Source organism: Nymphalis io, chromosome 11 (genome assembly GCF_905147045.1).
Source record: "Nymphalis io chromosome 11, ilAglIoxx1.1, whole genome shotgun sequence".
In the NCBI taxonomy this organism is placed as follows: Eukaryota; Metazoa; Arthropoda; class Insecta; order Lepidoptera; family Nymphalidae; genus Nymphalis; species Nymphalis io.
In genome coordinates, this window is record NC_065898.1 from 11,633,460 (window position 1) to 11,652,929 (window position 19,470).

The following is a 19,470-nucleotide window of genomic DNA, read 5'->3' on the forward strand; positions in this document are numbered from 1 at the left end:
TGACTGCCTCGTTGGTCATGTGGCTAGATATAAGGCCGCTAACCAGGAGGTACTGGGTTCAACTCCCAGGTAAACTCAATAAAAAGTTATTAGGTTTTTCTGTCAGAAAATTCTCAGTAGCAGCCCAGGGTCTGGAAGTTGGAAGTGACACTCCCGTACCTCGGAAAGTACGTAAAGCCGTTGTTCCTGCGCCTTAATTCTTTCGTGTCGGATTGCTGTCCCATTGGATTATGAGAGCTAGGCAAACCAATCAGTGGCTTATTAAAATTACTATTCTTTTATTTAACTTAAGGACATGTTTCCTGATAGGATGAGTGCTTAGTTTTTATATCACTCAATTTTCCCATTTAGTATTCTCTGATTTTACACTACCATATTTACTTACAACACTTATACATAGATCTTTTAGAAATTTGTGACAGGGCAACATCAGAACAAATAGTGGCTGCAGAAAAACATTTAGCCGAAGTTGAAAGAGATTCTGATTTTGAAGAAGATCTAGCAGTAGTAACTGGCAAGGAACTGCCTAAGAGTAGTGAAAAAAAGAACAAAAACAAACCTAATGATGCCAACTCTGAAGATGAAATAGATACTGATGATGAAATGGAAGTTGATGAAGAAGTAGACGATGAAGAGGAATCGGCAGCTGATGACCAATTTGAAGATGATAATAGTGATGCAGATGATTTTGATAATGAAAACTTTAGTGATGATGATGATGATGATATAAGTGAAAACATTAAATCAGATAATGAAAAAGACACCAAAAAATCTAAAATAAACAAAACGGACGTAAAAACTAGCAAAATCAAAATTGTACCTGAAAAAGATATTGGTAAAGTGTTTAGTGAAGATGAAGTGTCACACTTATCTAGTGATGATGATTTGGAAGGAGCTTCTGATGAAGATAATAAAGTTGATGAAGTTTCTAGAATCGATAAGACTGAAAAGCCAGATGTGTGGGAAGATATCTATGGTAGGAAAAGGGATAAAGAAGGCAATATTATCAAGGTACGAAACAATACGTTAGTTGTTAAATCTGAAGACATTATAAGATTTTATTTCTTCCTTTTTTTATTTTAGGAAGAAAAAGGGATTTATATACCACCGCATTTAAGAAATAAGGACTCAGCCTCCGATAAGCAGTTAGCCCAACTTAAACGTCAAATTAAAAGTAAGATATAATAATAAATTTGCAATAGTATTCATAATTAATATAATCATTTTTTTTTTCCTTTAGCTCCATATATTTCTAGTGACATTTAAATTTTTTATAAGTGAAGTTTTAAGCTAAACAGATTTGAATTGAATGTAACAATATTTTAAATTGGTTTCAGGTGTACTTAACAAATTAGCTGGTACAAATTTACATTGGGCTTGCACATCTATTGAAAACTTGTATTCACAAAACAGTAGGAACTCTGTAAATACAGCACTCACAGAACTGTGGCTGGAAGCCACGGTGAGCTCGGCCAACACTCCGGACAGGATGGTCGCAGAACATGCCGCCTTGGTGTCAGTTCTTCATGCTAACGTCGGATCAGAAATAGGTAATTGTTACCATATTTCTATATCTATCTATTATTTATATTCTGAGCAGGAAGGAAGATACTGCAGGAATTTATCTTGTAAACGGGAACAAAGTATGTTTTGATTTTCTGTAGAGCCCTGAAACATAAATATATATTTTACTGAATTTTACAAGAATCGCATTCAATTTTCGTTATTCAAAGTTGAACTACTAGAATAGACTATTGGAGTATGAATAAAAAAATGTCTTTTTTATTATAACTTACAAATAAATGCAATATGGACTGGCATTATAAGAAAAATTAATTCTACTTTGCAGGAGCTCACTTTCTGGAAGAGTTATCGAGAAAGTTCGACGAAATGATGGAAACACCCCAATCGGTAGAGGATAAACGACTGGACAACCTCGTATCATGCTTGGCGCATTTATATTGCTTTAAGGTGATTATAAACTTAATGTTGTGCAAATCTCTAGGCGATGTACGGGCTGATAAATATGTCTTACTGTACACTTATTTAAACTTTCATCAGCCAGCCAGTCTTAAAAATCGAATTGATAAGTAAAACCCAATATAATGTATTAGAATTTAAATTCAGAATTAACGGAGCGAAACAACACAAAAAAATAAAACTCAGAAAACTCGAATGCAAAATACATAAGTCACATATCCCATCCAGATCTACCACGCCTGCCTGCTGTACGACATCCTGGCGCGTCTCGTGTCGCAGCTCAGCGAGAAGAGCATGGAGTGCGTGCTGACCGTGCTGCGCAGTGCGGGCGGCCTGCTGCGGAGGGACGAGCCCGCCCGCCTGCGCGCCTTCATACAGGACTCGCAGGCGCGCCTCGCGCACGCGCACCACGCCGCCGACAAGGGGTGAGTGACGCAGTGCGGTCGGCTTGTGCGGGAGATGAGCCCGCCTGTCTGCGCGCCTCCTTTGCAAAATTCGCGTAAAGTATGTGTAAATAAGCAGATAGATGGCGCTTAATTATTATTGTGTAAATAATATAGTATTTACACAGAATAGTCTAGAAACAAACTAGACAGGGTACAAAAGTATTTACATACAAGTTAAATATGTACACTTGATGTGAAATGGACTTAACGACATTATATATCAATCTGATGACATACCTGTCTACAATTTTTTTTTTTCGAAAATAGTAAATAGGCTTCCTTTAATAAAGGATTTTGTTTCAGTTAAACAAATAATTAACTTTTTTGCAGGTCAAGAGTGAAATTTCTCGTAGAAGTGTTGCTAGCTGTTAAAAATAATAACTTGAATAAAATTCCTAATTACGATCCAACGTATGTGGAACATCTTATAAAGGCGTGCCGAAGTGTTGTAAGGCGAGGGAACTACATCACACCGCTTAATATTAGATTAGAGGATTTATTGAAAAGTAAATAAATAATTTATATTATGAGAAACCATAAACGACATTAATCTTAAAAATTAATGTTAAAAACATATCTTGGTATTGTTGACTTTTGTCAAAACCAATTAGCATATAGCAAATAGTAGCATTTATGTGAACCGAGTTGAAATATTTTTTTTTAAATTTAAATTGGTAGTCGTGAGTGTAAGTTTTCACCACCGCCCATAAGATTATAACTGCACTGAATACTAACCTTGGGAACTAAGATGTTACGTCCCTTGTGCCTGTAATTACACTGGCTCCTTCACCCTTCAAACCGGAACACAACAATACCAAGTACTGTAAAACTGCTGCTTTTGCGGTAGAATACTGGAACCCACCTTGCTTGCAGGAAGCTCTTCCGCCAACTACAACTTCCATTCAATCTCTGCTACTGCTTAACATAAGAATCCTTTCTCTATAATAAACCTTTGCAGCTTAATTCAACCTTAATTTGTTTTTAGCTCATGAAAGAGGCAAATGGTGGGTAGTAGGGTCGGCGTGGGAAGGCAACCGAATACAAGAAGCCGAGCCGACCGCAAAACCACTTCCATCCACAGACCAGAAACTTCTAGAACTTGCTAGACAACAACGCATGAATACAGACGTTAGAAGGAGTATATTTTGTGTTATCATGTCGGCTGAGGTGAGTTACGTTATTTTTTTTATAAAATATATGAACAAAGTTATTATTATATCTAATTGCCCGTGGCTACAGACATTAACAGACCCTTAATACGCAGTGTTACAAGTTCTTTGTCAAATATTTTAATTAATGTGCCAGGTTTTTATTTTATTATGGATGGATACGAACTTGGTCAAAGTTTTGTTTTGACCAAGTTCGTATCCCAACGTGGAAATCCTTGGGGGAGGCCTTTGTCCAGCAGTGGACGTCTTTCGGCTGGTGATGTGGATACGAACACATATAGTAAGAAATACTGTTGGCAGATACGAGGTTTCGAGGACTCCGACCAGCCTCTCAATGTACTGGCTTACTGTGTAGAATATTTTAATTATATTTGTAAAATATATTAATCAGAATCATTATGATATAATGATGAGTGCAAAAGCTATGAAACGTCGAATTGTAAACAATGCCGACCGTGTCGGAATTTGAAACTGAGGAATAAAGAGTGTTTTCACGCAAACTGAGCTCTATAATGTCTTTGAGACAGTTGTCTATTCTTGGTTGAGAATAGCTGCTGATATCGAAATCTGTATAATTCAAAGATTTAACTTACATTAAAAATGTAAGCAATGAATATACGGTTCGTTTTAATTATATTTCGTATACTCAGGACTACATGGATGCCTTCGAGAAACTTCAACACCTAGGTCTAAAAGGCCAACAGGAACGAGAGGTGGTGCACGTGTTACTGGCCTGCTGCCTGCAAGAGAAGACCTACAACCCGTATTATGGTGTCCTAGGGCAGAAGTTATGTAATTTCGATAGAAAATATCAGGTAACAACATATATAAGATACCTTATGTAATATAGTCTTTATTTAATTCGTTTATAGGAAATTATCTATATAAGTATGTATTCACAAAAGAAAAATAGTATATGTATTATATCAGTTGTCTGGTTTCCATAGTAAAAGCTCTGTACAAGCTTAATTTGGGATCAGATGGCCGTGTGTGAAAAAATGCCCAGGATATTATTATTATTATTATAAAATATATAAATAAACCCCTGTAATTCCACTGATTAACTCAACACATCATTATTTTTGATATTGTGTAACATCTGAATTTTATATTGATTATATATTGTAAATTCCTTATCTTATATACTTGAGTTTGTATATATGTGCAGTATGGGTAAACAACTGTTTTCAAGGCAAAAACAAAATAATCAAATACTTTTTTCTACTCATTTTGTCAATGCAGTGTAAAGCTACTGGTTCGAAATATAGACTATAAACAATCAGTAGCTATTCTTATTTATATAAAAAATATTATGATTATTTTTTTTTTATATCTTTTTTTTTATAGTAAAGGTAGGACGAGCATATGGGCCACCTGATATTAAGTGATCACTAACGCTCATAGACATTGGTATTGTAAGAAATTTTAACCATTGCTTACATCGCCAATGCGCCACCAACCTTGGGAACCAAGATGTTGTGTCCCTTTTGCCGGTACATACACTGGTTCACTCACTCTTTAAACCGGAACACAATAATACCAAGTACTGCTGTTTTGTGGTAGAATATTGCACAAAGCCCTAACAGTAAAAGTATATTTAGTATGTTTTTTGATTAATTATATAATGTTACAGCTTTCAATACAGTATACAGTTTGGGACAAGATAAAGGACTTTGAGTCGCTCTCAAAGCAAGCTATGACGAATTTAGGGCAATTTATCATTCATCTTATTATGGAGAAGGGATTGCCGCTTTCTGTTTTAAAGGTAAATGTAATAAGTATATAATATTTAAATGTGTATATAAAAGTTAAAGGAACTGTCTTTAAAAGGTGTCTATTGAGTTTCCTGTTAATTAAATAATCGAAGAAGTACCTAACTCCAGTAAAAATCCCACCCCTCCATATCACTTTCTTCTATTCTCGTTGATATTGAGCTTTTTTGTTTTATCTTATAACTTGCTAATTTAGTTTATTTTTTTTTAACTTTACAGATAATCCAATTCTCAGATTTAAACAAGAAATCAGTTCGATTCATGCGTCAAATACTTCTTGCGATCATCATGAACGCTGATCTCCAAGCCTCCCTAGAAGTCTTCCACAGAATATCAAAACCTCCTAAACTACACATGTTCAGAGAGAGTTTACGGCTGTTTATCCAACACTTTTTAATTAAGAACGCAGGCAAAAAAACTACGATTTTAAGCGAAGAAGAAATGGCAACACTGAAAGAAAGAGCAGTAGAAGTAGATAAAATATTAACAATGCATGAAACTAAGTTGAGATTTTGAATAAATATTTAACAATGATTTGTGTTTATTATTGTTATTATTAGTCTTTATTTATTTAAGTATACACTATTTACGCGTAAATTGACTGATGTAACTGGCACAGACCTTACAGGCCTTATGGCGAACTGTCAATACTAATCTCTAATCAAGGATTGAGATGAAACCATAGACAAATTAGTGCTTTTTAAAGATTTGACATATTCCTAATGTGATTAATTTTGTAACATACTTTAAACGTGCGACTTTATATAAGGAGTTTCTTTTATTGTATTATGTAATAATAGAGTATATATATATTTAATAAATACGTAATGTGGTATAACGTATTTATTAAATATATATATACTCAAACAGAAATTCAATTATTTACAAATATTTTTTATACATTTACTTTGTATACAATGTAATACACACGGTGACTAAAAGCGGAATAAACCAGCTTAAACTAGCTATCACATGAACTCTCGCATACGTAGCGTTAGAAGTGCTATTTTTTGTATTGTTTTCTCATTACTTCATAGCAAAATATACGGTGAGAAAATGAACACTTACGTCGCTAAAAATGTCACAATGAATATTAATAATAGAAAAAATGAATGTCATAACTTTGGAGGAATGCAGAAATGTTTGTCTATGTGCTATAGAAGAGGGAAAAAATTTCAGGGTAAAAACGAGGCGATTTAAATAAAATATCAGATATAATTATCATTATATAAATGTATACATAAAATAAATGATTTATCGAATGAAGGCGAGGATAAGGATGACCTCGAAATGTCTGGAGTTGAAGAAATTCATGATTAATAATTACGTTTCATATATATAATATTAATTGTCTAGCTATAAAAATAATGAAATATAAAACGTATTTGTTTATCTATTTACCTACTGCACTGTAAAAACGTATAAACGTCAACAATCTGATTTGTACCTTTGTACTTGTACAAAACAAAATATTTATTGGCCGAATACGTTCCAGTACTGGGATTTGTACCAAGTGAGGGAAGAGTATTAAACAGTCGAGGTCCAGCCAGGGCTGCGCGGCAGTTAAACTTACAATAATATCTAATGTTGGTTAGGGGCTAAAACGAACTAAACGACCCACAAATATTACAAAAAGTTCTAAAATTTGGTTCCTTTTATTATTTTTTTTGTTTATTCTTTCATTTTACAAGTACTTCAAATAATAAAACATTCCACCTTTGTTCAAAAATATGCAATATAAAACAATGAATTATTGAAATGTAAATAAGCAAACTGTACAACAAACACATTCTAAAAAGGGTAAGCCACACACATGTTAATAGTCGCATGAATACGCTGAGATTTCGCAAAATTAATCCATCGATTTCCGAATTGCGCATTGGCTGAATAACGCGTTACCTTTGTAGAGAGGTAAATAAAAAAATATATATTCAGACATTTTTAACCACTTTTTATTTAATTTCGTTTACTCGTGGACATTATGCAAATATAAAACGATACCTTCAGTTGTACCCCACAGTCAGTTGTCATGCGAGTTATCTTATCAACGTCTGCCTCCGGACTAGTTATTATCTACAATCGGTTGATAACAAATGAATCAGTTAGCATAGCAACGACAGCCAGTCTACCTGGTACTTACTTTATTGTTCAAATATAACATAACAAATGTCCTTTCTGTGTAACGCAGCTGCTCATATCAAAATTATCAAACAATGTGTAATAAAATTATTTTTAAATTAAACAATATTATACGATGCGCTACCATACCAGGTAAGAAAGGATAAAAGTTAAATCTAAAATGTAACGTGGTGGTAGTATAATAATATAATAAAACGTTATTTATTTCGAATACAACTAAACTTCTTTAAATTTGAACTTTGTAGTACTTTTTGTTAGTACCTACCTAAGCTAGTGAAACCTTATAATAAAAGTTCCTTCTTCAAGTCATGATATATGCATATGTGATTTATACAATTAACGTCACTATTATCTAGTCTGGTTTCACATTTTTTTTATATATTTAGGTGCCGAGTGAGTAGGTGAGTACCTAGGACGTAGGTAGATATGTATGAATAAGCGTACCTATGTATTAGATTGAACTATGTAAATTTCTAATTGATTTAATTGGTAACGCAGGAGGTGTGAAGGAGACCAGCCGACTGTAAAAATTGATTTCCATAATGTTATGTATGTATTTGATTTCTATCAATTTAGTGAGGTTATTGCCTTGTACAAGCAATTAAGGCGCGTATTACCAAATAATAAGAAATACAATATTTGACTCCATAGCTTATTACAATTGTTTGTCAAATAATTTATTTTTATATAGTTCTATGCGTCCTCAATAAGGTTATGTTATGATGTCATACGAATTTAATATCGCGGAAGGAAATTAATTCAATGTTATAGACATTTTTGGTAATTGACTAAACAAACGATTCTTTAATTGGTTTTAATAATGTTCATCGGTAGGAAGCCGAGATGGCCTAGTGGTTAGAACGCGTGAATCTTAACCGATGATCGTGGGTTCAAACCCGGGCAAGCACCACTGTATTTTCATGTGCTTAATTTGGGTTTATAATTCATCTCGTGCTTTACGGTGAAGGAAAACATCGTAAGGAAACCTGCATGTGTCTAATTTCATTGAAATTATGCCACATGTGCATTCTACCAACCCGCATTAGAGCAGCGTGGTGGAATAAGCTCCAAACCTTCTCCTCAAAAGGGATAGAACGAGTCAGTTGTTATATTTTTTCTTAAAATATACGTACTAATTAAAACAATAAGAACCATCTGAACTGAAACCACATTTTATACTCACTAGCTATTTAACCGCCGAGTAAAAATAATTTGCTTTATGGTTTTTATATGGACATTGATTAAGAAAATAACTTACCCCTATCCCTTAATCCTTACTTCCTTAGTTTTCAGAGTACTTAGTAAAAAACAGGCAAAGAGACTGCCTTTCTTTCCACATCTATTGGCACTCCAAGTAATAATTCTATTCCTTTTTATTCGTCAAAAAAATAAGTATGCCGCAAACTCGGTACGAAATATGAATACAGCTTAATTTAAATAAATAATAGTTAAATACACTTATATCATTTGCATATACTGTTAGTATTTATATAAAATTCAATCATTATTATTCTCATTAATTTCCACAACACCTAAATTGTTTGTTCCTTTAAGGATTTCATTATATTAACATTAGGATGTTGGTGACGAGTCTATTCCCTACGATCAACCAGCACATCGCGCCTAAAGAAGTTTTCACTTCAAAAAAGTTAAAGACGATTTTGTACGTTTCCCTTACTTTTTTTGAATAATCTTAGAAAATATTTCGCTTTTCGAAGGTTGTTTTTTTTTTACTCACACTAAGATTAATATAATAACTGGTTGCTATCATATTTCATCGGAATTGTAGTAAAAAAAGCATTTATCACAACAATCAATTTAAATAAAACATAACAGAGGTAAGTCGAGATGGCCCAGTGGTAAGAACGCGTGAATCTTAACCGATGAACGTGGGTTCAAACCCGGGCAAACACCTCTGAATTTACATGTGCTTAATTTCTGTTTATAATTCATTTCGTGCTTTTCGGTGAAGGAAAACATCGTGAAGAAACCTGCATCTGTCTAATTTCATCGAAATTCTGCCACATGTGTATTCTACCAACCCGCACTGGAGCAGCGTGGTGGAATAAGCTCCAAACCTTCTCCTCAAAAAAGGGAGAGGAGGCCTTAGCCCAGCAGTGGGACATTTACAGGCTGTTACTGTACTGTACTGTATAAAAGAGGTTATTATAGAAGTTATGACAAACTATCCAAGAAGTGCCAATGATTAGTTACAGTATTTAGTTTTTTTAGGGAAACACCAACAACCAATGTACATTCAATTTAACCTTAATAACGATTGTAATATAAAAAGGCCTACTTTAATAAGGAATAATTTTATTTTGCACCAATAATAAACATTTGTTTACTTAATGAATATACTATTGATAGATTCGATCTGTGTTATTCTATTTTGCATCAGTAAACATGCTCATCAATTGCTAAATTTGCATTTCTTTGACCGCGTAAGCTAAACTGTTTTATATCAACGAGACTTGAAGAACGAAAATCGCGTAAAAGCGAATTTAATATCGAGTTGTAATTCATGCTCGTGTAATGCGATGCGTGCACGCAGGTCGGGTGGCAACAAGCTGTCTACTCGCATCCGATGGAATTATCTACGCTAGCATAATACATATATGAATTATACCGATATAGACTATGTCGTTTTTTTTTTTTTTTTTATAGAATAGGAAGGTGGACGAGCATATGGGCCACCTGATGGTAAGTGGTCACCAAACGCCCTTAGACATTGGCATTGTAAGAAATGTCAACCATCGCTTATAGCCAATGCGCCACCAACCTTGGGAACTAAGATTTTATGTCCCTTGTGCCTGTAATTACACTGGCTCACTCACCCTTCAAACCGGAACACAACAATATCAAGTATTGCTGTTTTGCGGTAGAATATCTGATGAGTGGGTGGTACCTACCCAGACGAGCTTGCACAAAGCCCTACCACCAGTAAATCGTTGTGATTTGTCTGCATTTTTTTTTTTTGTTGTACAAATCGAACGACCCATCTGCGTTGTAAAATACGCGTATAATAAATATTGATCGATAAGGTTTTTGGGCCCGGATTAACCAAAGGCGAATTAGACAACTGTCTGACTACGTATGAATCCAGCGTTACTTATTGGCAGCGGCCCTAGAGGTAACGTATATATGTTATTATAAGGTATTATGTGAAAGTATTTTATTTAATTGATTCTTTGGCGTTTCATCTTTTTACTGTGACAAAATATTATATTCATAGGACGCGCAAGGAGAAATAAAATTACAAATTGTTGAAACTATCTATTGAAGAAAAAAGTGAGTTTTTATGCCTTAAAAGATCGTCTTTCTAAATCGTGTTTCATTTCGGCCCTCTGATCATAAATCTGAGAAAGGCTAAGATTTTTCTGTGTACTTAAAAATGCACAGATATAATTAAATAAAACAAGAAACAACAACGGTATAAAGGCTGTCCAGTACAAGTAAGCACACGAAAACCTTATTTATGCAATTAATCACATCGTGTTAGTTCTTAACGATGTTATATTCAAGTAGATGCTTCGGTAATGTGATCAAAATGGGAGTTGTTATTTTTGTTGTCCTTAATAATAATTATTGCATACTGTTGAAAAAGCAACAGTCATACATATTACGCCGTAAATGTTCATTATAAAATATGTTATATGTTTTTTTATAATCATCTCGCGGACTCGGGACAGCGTGGTCTGAACAACCGTCCATAAGGTCAGCATTGCTTTCATTTTAAGCTTACCTGTTTCTGTTCTCACTCAGGCGCTCACGCTAAATAGTAGGAACTTGCACAAATTATCTTGTAACCCGAATCCTGAGAAGTCATATTAACTGAATTGATTTTTACTTATCTCTCATAATTACCAAGTTAAATTCGAAAATGGATAAAAATTTCAAAGGAAAATCAATTCATATGTTTTAATTAACACTCTTTTGTCTACGCTTAAAAGATTTACCGATAAAAAAGAAAAATAATAATGATGTATTTGTCTATAAAATATATACAAAACATGATACTAATAAATTTTCTCAAATGGCCTACAAATACTTAAAAATACTGTTTCATTTTCGGTCCATAAAGTTAGTGTCAGCAATTTGTTTTTTTTTTGTTATATCATTTATTGAATTTCATATTTCTTTCGAATGCAATTAGCAATATTAGTAATTAAAATATTATTAAAAAATCATCCAATTATATAATGAGTACGTTTTGAATTTATACAATATTATTTTAAATCGCATTTTTAACAACTGATTTTATAAACCTCTAATTTTGAACGCACCTTAAAGCTACAACTAACGCCATCTATGTGACTAACGAAAAACTACACTCCTATTCTGAATGTCTGGTCATTGCTCAATTTAACTGCATAAGGGCTTATTTTAAATTACATTAGAATAATAACTTTATAATTACCATTACAATAATAAGTTTTTATTTTAAAACTTATAAATACATTTAGAAACATTTCTATCTGGGCATTAAATTTGAATAGTGGCGCTAAAGTATTCTATCGTCGCGACACCTTCCGAATGAAATTGAAAGCTGCAATGAACAAAGAGAGCTAGCTAGCCACTACTAGAAATTAAGGTTGTGTTTTATCTCTGTCTGATAAGTATGCACGTTTAATGTGCGAACGAGACGGCGTTTAGACTTCAGCCATCAATTCATAACCATCTTTCTTTCTTGTGCAACTGTTTCTCGTCGGTCGTGTTCTAGGATCTAGTGCTAACACAGGATGGACGCCATTCGTGCGAGATAAATTGTGGCATCGCTCGCGTAGCGACAGTGCGTGCATAGGTGGCGGGCGTGGAGTATGCTATATGTGTGACTGGTGCGTTCGGGTGGCCTCGGTGCGGTGCGGAGTGTGTGGAGTGTGCGGAGAGTACGGAGAGTGCAGGACGGTCACAGCGAGGGCTCAGCAGACCGGTGGGCCGAGTAGGCTGTGTGGGGAGGCATGGCGGGCGCGAGCTGATCGGACGGTCGCGGCGTCCGCTCGCGCTCCGCCGGCCTCATGCGAGCGCCGGAGGTTTTATGGGTATTTGCGTGAGCTGCCGGCGCCGCGAGCGAAAGGCACCCGAAAAGCGTTGGGTGCCAGGAGCGGGCGGGCCCGCTAAGGGCGCGGCGGCAGAGTTGCTACCGCGACGCGTCCACCTGCCAGCCATGGCAAACTCCATTTCCAACATCAAAATGACGAACCCTATCAAGGGTATTGTGAGCAAGCGAAGAAAACGATATGTAAAGGACGGCTTCAATTTGGACTTAGCATGTATCCTTTTTTGTGAGTGATATGTGAGATTTGTGGTATTTATTTCCTCAACATGGTAAGTCTATTGTAGTTTTTTAAATTCGGAGACATCGTAATCGTATCTGTTTATATTTAAACGGATTTTCATATAACCTTTTGTAAGTACAAGATCATAAAATTTATAACCTGTGTTTTATTAATATCAACAATTTTACGTATTAGAGGTTATAACGTGAGATAGGTATCAAAATAATCAATTTTCATTACAATATTCGGTTGTAAACATTCAAGAAAGTGGACAGACCAGTTGTATTAAGGTTACAATGATGCCTGAAACGCATATGAATATACATTATATAGAAACTAAACTAAAAGAAACACTACTACAGATATAAACCTTTATATCTATACACACATAGACGTATAGACTAGTGATATCTGGCATAGCAACAACTCATAACCTATATATCTATAACAGGACACATGTAGTTACTGTTATCTGATTATCTATGTGGTAACCTAAAGATAAGCATCATTTAGTACTCTGTGTAAATTTAAGGTAGGCCTTGGGGCCGATCAATGTCAGAGAATTACCATTGTTAGTTTGAAAGTTTGAATGCCAAGTTACTTTCTCTTAAAGACATTTAATTCTTACATGCATTTCTTGTTTATTTTGTGTAGTAGTACTATAAAATAAAATTAAATTTCCCTGACATATAAACCAAAATTTTAGTTGAGTATTTATTTGCAAGTTATAATTATTTAAAACCAATACAAGTATTATGCATTTCATTTGAAGTATATCTTCAAATGGTTTGGTTATAACCAAACCTTTAATAAATATTCGAAATGTCTATATTTTTAAATTTAGTATGGTTAAATTTAACAGTCTTAAATTTAAGAATCAATGGCTTTCCCCAAGCATTTGATGCTAAGAGTATTGATAAGTAATAAATATTATACTTCGTATGTATCATACTGTGCTGATAATACTTTAAGATTAATACTATTAGCTGAGTCTCATCAGTAAGCATATGAATACCCAAACTAAGAAAGGATAAGTATGTACTTTAAAATATTTAATAGATTTCAATTTTTTTATAAAAAAACCTGTGAATAATAACTAAATTAACTAGACAAATATTAATATTAAAAAAATATACTTTAATTTAATATTACTTGATATTTCTTACTTGTATTATCTATTTAAATAATATCAAGCAAAAGTATTGCTTGGAAAAAAAAAACAGGAAATTTGAAGTAATAGAAACGGCACACTAAAGGCACAGACAACACATCTATGGTGATATGATTACATAAAATAAAACAATCTGTCTCATCATTTCATATTTAAAAAAAATATATTTAACTATATTTAATGAGTTATATGTCTACATTAGCATAACGTAATAATAGTAAAGTAATTTCTAAATACTGTAGCCATTAGTAAGATTTCATATACAAATATAAAATTTGATCCATTTCATTTATTTCCTTAAAATCATACTACTATTTATATAATAAGGTAATTTAATTTTATCTCACAATGACATGAAGAGGCTGTAATTACCACCAATAGTTGAACTCAATACATACTAAGGTGTGTAATTTTAACATTAAATAATAGTGGAAGATATGTTCTAGATTTTTGAAGTGATGTAGTAGTAGTTTTGAGATCCTAATGTGTCATCCCTGGTAATAAATAAAAAAGATTCAACATAATCCTTAAAAATTTTCATAAATATTTAAGAAGTAACTATTTAATATTGAGAATTTTGCAATTATAAATTCTCTCAGTAAGATTGTGCATTTATATTTATATGTGCAATATTTGGATTTAATAAAGGTAAACATTATTAAGTTTTAATAATTTAATTGAGAAATAATTCATATTTTTTTATTGCCACATGTAAAAAAATATGTGTATGCTAAGTAAAGTACTAATGTAAAAACAGGATAAGTCTATAAATTAGTTGCACATGAAATGATGGCTTATTATTATGAGTGGACGTTAAAAAAATCAACATTTTAAACAATCAGTACTCAGTTTCTATTCTTGTCTATCTGAGATATGAATTGTACAAATTATTTTACCTTTCATAGTAACATTAAACAGAAAATCCACTCAAAATTCCTATTTTGTGTTGTGTTTGATTTAATATACACAATCAGATTTATATCTAACGTCCTAAAATTTTTTTTTATAACAAATTGTTAATAAAAAGTAATTATCTCACATGACTAGAATATGGTATCTTCAGTAAAAAAGTTCACTCTTCGAATTGATAACTTTTATGTTCAATGATCACAAAAATCTCAAATTATATATAAAAATAATTATAAATAATAATTAATATAATTTATATTATATATAAATACATACAATATCCAGCTTAGAGTTCTGATGACATTTAATATTAAGTGTTACTAGGAATTTCATGTAAACTCAAGTTCAAAGCATTTTTGCTTCAAAAAAGGCAATTTGGTAAAAGAATTTGTTGTCTTTGAATTTGATGTTAGGTTCTCGAATATAAAAATAAGTTTATTTATTTTATTGTTTTCTAAGTACCTGTTCATTGATACTTGCATCCTTTAATTTTATTATAGCAATAGTAATGCGTATTAATTTTCGCTTAACATCACAAATAGTTTATAGTTGACGATCGAAATTTGAAATGTTATATATATCATCTTGGTATTTGCTACTAATATGAACAGATTAAACAAAAAACGTAAACAGTACTAGTTGATCCAAACTATATAATAATTTCCGGGGGGCGAAGTTTTTATGTTAGTTTAATCCTATGTCCTTTTCTGTAAAGTGTGTATGCAATATTTCATATTGATAGGTTCATTAGTTAAAACGTGAAAGTGCAACAAACAAACTCAATTTTGCATTTATAATCGCAAGGATTGATACGTAAATAGTAATAAAATAATATATATTTTTTTATAGTTTTTACTATAAATGTAATGAAATTTATATCATTTGAAAGGTGCTATGCCTTACATTTGTATAAAAAAGGGACGTATTTTGTACACATATCAGGGCAATAAGAATGCTTATTGTAAAATGCGTTTATATATAAACGTTTGATATAATATTTTTTACTATATATATATACGTATATATAACGTTTAAAACAATACAAAGTTTGTATATCTAGTTCTCAATCAGGTCTCCGGTTTAGATGGTTTTATAAACTGCACTGACAATTTTATCAGTTGAATAGTTCATTCACCCGCGTGCACGGGTAGCGAAATTTACGATTTAATATGTATTATCATTAAAGATATGATTGTATTTTTTATAAAGCTCGTAACATTTACCGCGTGATTGTTTGAGCAAACCTCATAAAGCAATTGCAAATCTTGAGTAACGATATTGCATTTTTTAAGAAAATATTCTTCAATTATAAGCCTTTTTAGCCTATAAGTTAATTATGGTCCGAAACTTAACCGTCGGTTCTTTTAATTATTATTTTAAAATATGTATACTACGTGAAAATGATTTTGGAAATAAAAAATCTAATTATATATGTTTTTTTTCTTAATAGTTGAAATTTGATTCCATATGTCTACAATAGAAAATATTACTAGTACCGAATAAGCAGAATTTTGATTTAATTCCAGTTAAATATTTAAGGAAAATGCGTAAAGGAATTGTTTATTGTCGAAATAAACGTCTATACGAGTAAACATTTTAAAAACCCAATAAAAAACAGTAGGTTCAGGCCCTAAATTGAGATATTTATGGCGTAAACATTTCATACTCAAAAGTTTTATATATACGTACATACTAAAATATATTTGAAATTGTTAAACGATGTACGAAAGGATTAGAATAGGATATGTAATATTTTAATTGAATAAAATTACTTTACTTTAAAATACGCGATAACAAATTCATAATAATACACACTTATACAGATAACAATAATAAGCTTTTACGAGTAATTTGTTTTTTTTATTTGGACTTTAAAAAACAATTTATTAATTTAATTGTTCAATTTAAAATATCGTGTTATTGGGTTTTAAAGATAAATACGTAATAGTATGTCGTGATTGGTAATTTCGGCTTGCATCGGGGATAATTTATATTATATATATTTCGAATGGTGACGTCAATGTTTCGCGACGTATCCTCTTATGTAACATTAATGCGATATTATAATAATATTGTTGAGATTTATTAAATTTTTGACCGCAATTGATTATACTAAAGTATGTGGTATGGTATGTAATACACTTATAAATACCTCATGTTTGTGTCTGAAATATAGACGGTTATTTATAGAAAGAAATAATGAAAATTTAAATGACACGTAAAATCACAGTAGGGTAGGGCTTTGTGCAAGCCCGTCTTCGTAGGTACCACCCACTCATCAGATATTCTACCGCAAAACAGCAGTATTAATGTAATTAAATGTAATTAAAGGCACAAGGGACATAACGTCTTAATTCCCTAAGTTGGTGGCGCATTGGCGATGTAAGCGATGGTTAACATTTCTTACAATGCCAATGAGAATATTATAATATTAAAAAAATAAAAATGATGTAACTACACACAAAATATGGCTATTAATGTCAACAGTTAGACAGGTTAAAGGCTTAAATAAAAATTATATAAAAATAACAAAATGACATCAAAGTTTATACATACATTAAAAATGATCAAATATAGAAACGGTAAAAAAAGTTTAGAAAAAAGCCGTGATTAGAAGCACAAGCCGTGATTACATGCACAGTGGTTTGAAGACGAGAATCTTATTCTTGTCTTGTCTTATCTTGTCGGGATCACTAAAATAAAATAAGCTCATTATTTTTTTTAAATTTCAAATTCGTTTTTTTTTTCATATCATTCACATTCCGTAAAGAATTAAGCGAAATATTTATTGGTAACCTTATTTACACAATCTATAAATATATGCATAATATATTGTGATTTGTTATAGTAGCTGCTATGCCTTCTCGAATTTCTATTTAGCTAGGTAGACTGGTATAGTTTCTTCATCAATAAAGTATTTAAATTTATCTGTTCCTTTAAAGTATTCATACCATTCAATATAATTGATGAATGATTACTAAATATTCAATACATAACCGTAATTTATATTATAATAATAATCATAACATAAAACCCATTGACAACCCATATCTGCCCACGCATATGATTCTGGCTGTCACGTGTTCCAAGTTCTGCCGTGGGCCACTGGATTCGCGAATTTCAAATTGAAGATGGGTGGAGAAAGAAGTCTCCATTAAAGCTAAGCAGATATTCGAGTCAATGATATGTAATTGGCTATTTACAAAATCTTTATCCATTTTGTTCATCTCCGCTTTGTGGATATCTTAAGCGGCTTTATCTATGGCAGAATTTTAACGTGTCTAACTGTTTTGAATTAATAATCTCGAGTCTCGTTAAATAATTTATTTTTAATATGCAAATGAAAAGCGTTTATATTAATTTAAATAATTGTACGTTAGAAAATGACTAAGCATCGTAAATAATAACTGGCACGTGTATCGTATAGACAATCGATTTTGTAATTTTTGTCCTTTTGCTATTTACTCGACTATGAAGTGACCAATGAAGGTAATATATTTACCTTATACATAAGTACGTCAATGTCTTGAGACTTAACTCCACTGTTAATTTTGACAAATTAAGTGATTTATTTTTTACTAGCGCTTTACCAACGGCTTTGTTCGCGTCATAATTCTGATTTGCTATATACCAATTTCTTACTCTCTTCTTCCCCTTTTTGAAAAACCCTTCCTTATTGCTACTGTGTAAAAGGAATAAGTAACTAAATTGTCACCCATTATCACTTCCCTAAAATATTTTTCAGTATTCTTATCTTTGTGTTTAATATATGTGATATTGATGTACATACACCAAGTCATATTAGCCCATTTATATCAATACCGTTCAATACAAAGTTTGTGATTTTTGTTACATTTATATATTTTCATACGTACAAGTGCTTCGTTTCGTACGCTTATTGGCGTCATCAGAAACCGACTAACGTCCGGAAGTCACCTTATTGTAAAACCTGTTTAAGCGTTTGTTTCTTTCGTTACATCTTCATCATGGTTGTTAGTTTAAATATTAACTTCTTGATAAATAACTGTATGTTGATTAAATATTGTCTATTGACTATTTATTTATATTATTTATTTAGTATTAACATAAAAGTTTTTTTTTTTAAATTATAATTAAGATATTTGAATTATTACTATTCCTATTATTTCTTATATAATAATAATAAATAAAATATACATGCGTTTTGAAAAATTTCATGACTGGGTTTGAGTTTGAGTTAATATTTGTAAGGATAACATTTATGTATTATATTTAGCTGTCTAACTTTCAACTTAGAAAATCGGGGAGGTTCTTAACTCTGTTTTTTTTTGTACGGCCTTAAATATAAAAAAAAATTGTCGTAGTAGTAGTAAGTGTTAACGATTACTGTGGTCAAATTATAAAGAATATTTAAAAAAAAAACATTATATATACGAAATGTATATGTAATTAATTGTGTGTGTGTTACACAATCGCGATAGAACTGAACGAATTCTAACGAAACAAGAAGATCTAAAAAGTCTATGACTTTGAAAATTATTTAGTTTTATTTAAAAAAGGATGTATTATTTTTCATTGAAGCGAGTGAATAACAGCTTAACGAATAAATGCTAAGAAAATCCTACA

General features: G+C 32.0%; 2 protein-coding genes across 5 annotated transcripts in view; both read left to right on the forward strand.

Moving 5' to 3' along the window:
* LOC126771726 (nucleolar MIF4G domain-containing protein 1 homolog) overlaps positions 1-5,901 on the forward strand; it is a 40,139-nt gene extending 34,238 nt beyond the window's left edge. For both annotated transcript variants that reach the window (XM_050491775.1, XM_050491776.1), the window contains 10 exons: positions 401-1,011; positions 1,084-1,174; positions 1,338-1,550; positions 1,850-1,971; positions 2,209-2,405; positions 2,757-2,932; positions 3,412-3,593; positions 4,246-4,410; positions 5,229-5,360; positions 5,587-5,901. In XM_050491775.1, the coding sequence (XP_050347732.1) occupies positions 401-1,011; positions 1,084-1,174; positions 1,338-1,550; positions 1,850-1,971; positions 2,209-2,405; positions 2,757-2,932; positions 3,412-3,593; positions 4,246-4,410; positions 5,229-5,360; positions 5,587-5,883 (2,186 nt within the window). In that variant the 3' untranslated portion in view covers positions 5,884-5,901. The remainder of the gene's footprint in view (positions 1-400; positions 1,012-1,083; positions 1,175-1,337; positions 1,551-1,849; positions 1,972-2,208; positions 2,406-2,756; positions 2,933-3,411; positions 3,594-4,245; positions 4,411-5,228; positions 5,361-5,586) is intronic.
* Positions 5,902-12,095: 6,194 nt separating this feature from the next.
* LOC126771751 (phosphatidylinositol 3,4,5-trisphosphate 3-phosphatase and dual-specificity protein phosphatase PTEN) overlaps positions 12,096-19,470 on the forward strand; it is a 48,261-nt gene continuing 40,886 nt past the window's right edge. For all 3 annotated transcript variants that reach the window (XM_050491832.1, XM_050491833.1, XM_050491831.1), the window contains exon 1: positions 12,096-12,779. In XM_050491832.1, coding sequence (XP_050347789.1) covers positions 12,545-12,779 — 235 coding nt within the window. In that variant the 5' untranslated portion in view covers positions 12,096-12,544. The remainder of the gene's footprint in view (positions 12,780-19,470) is intronic.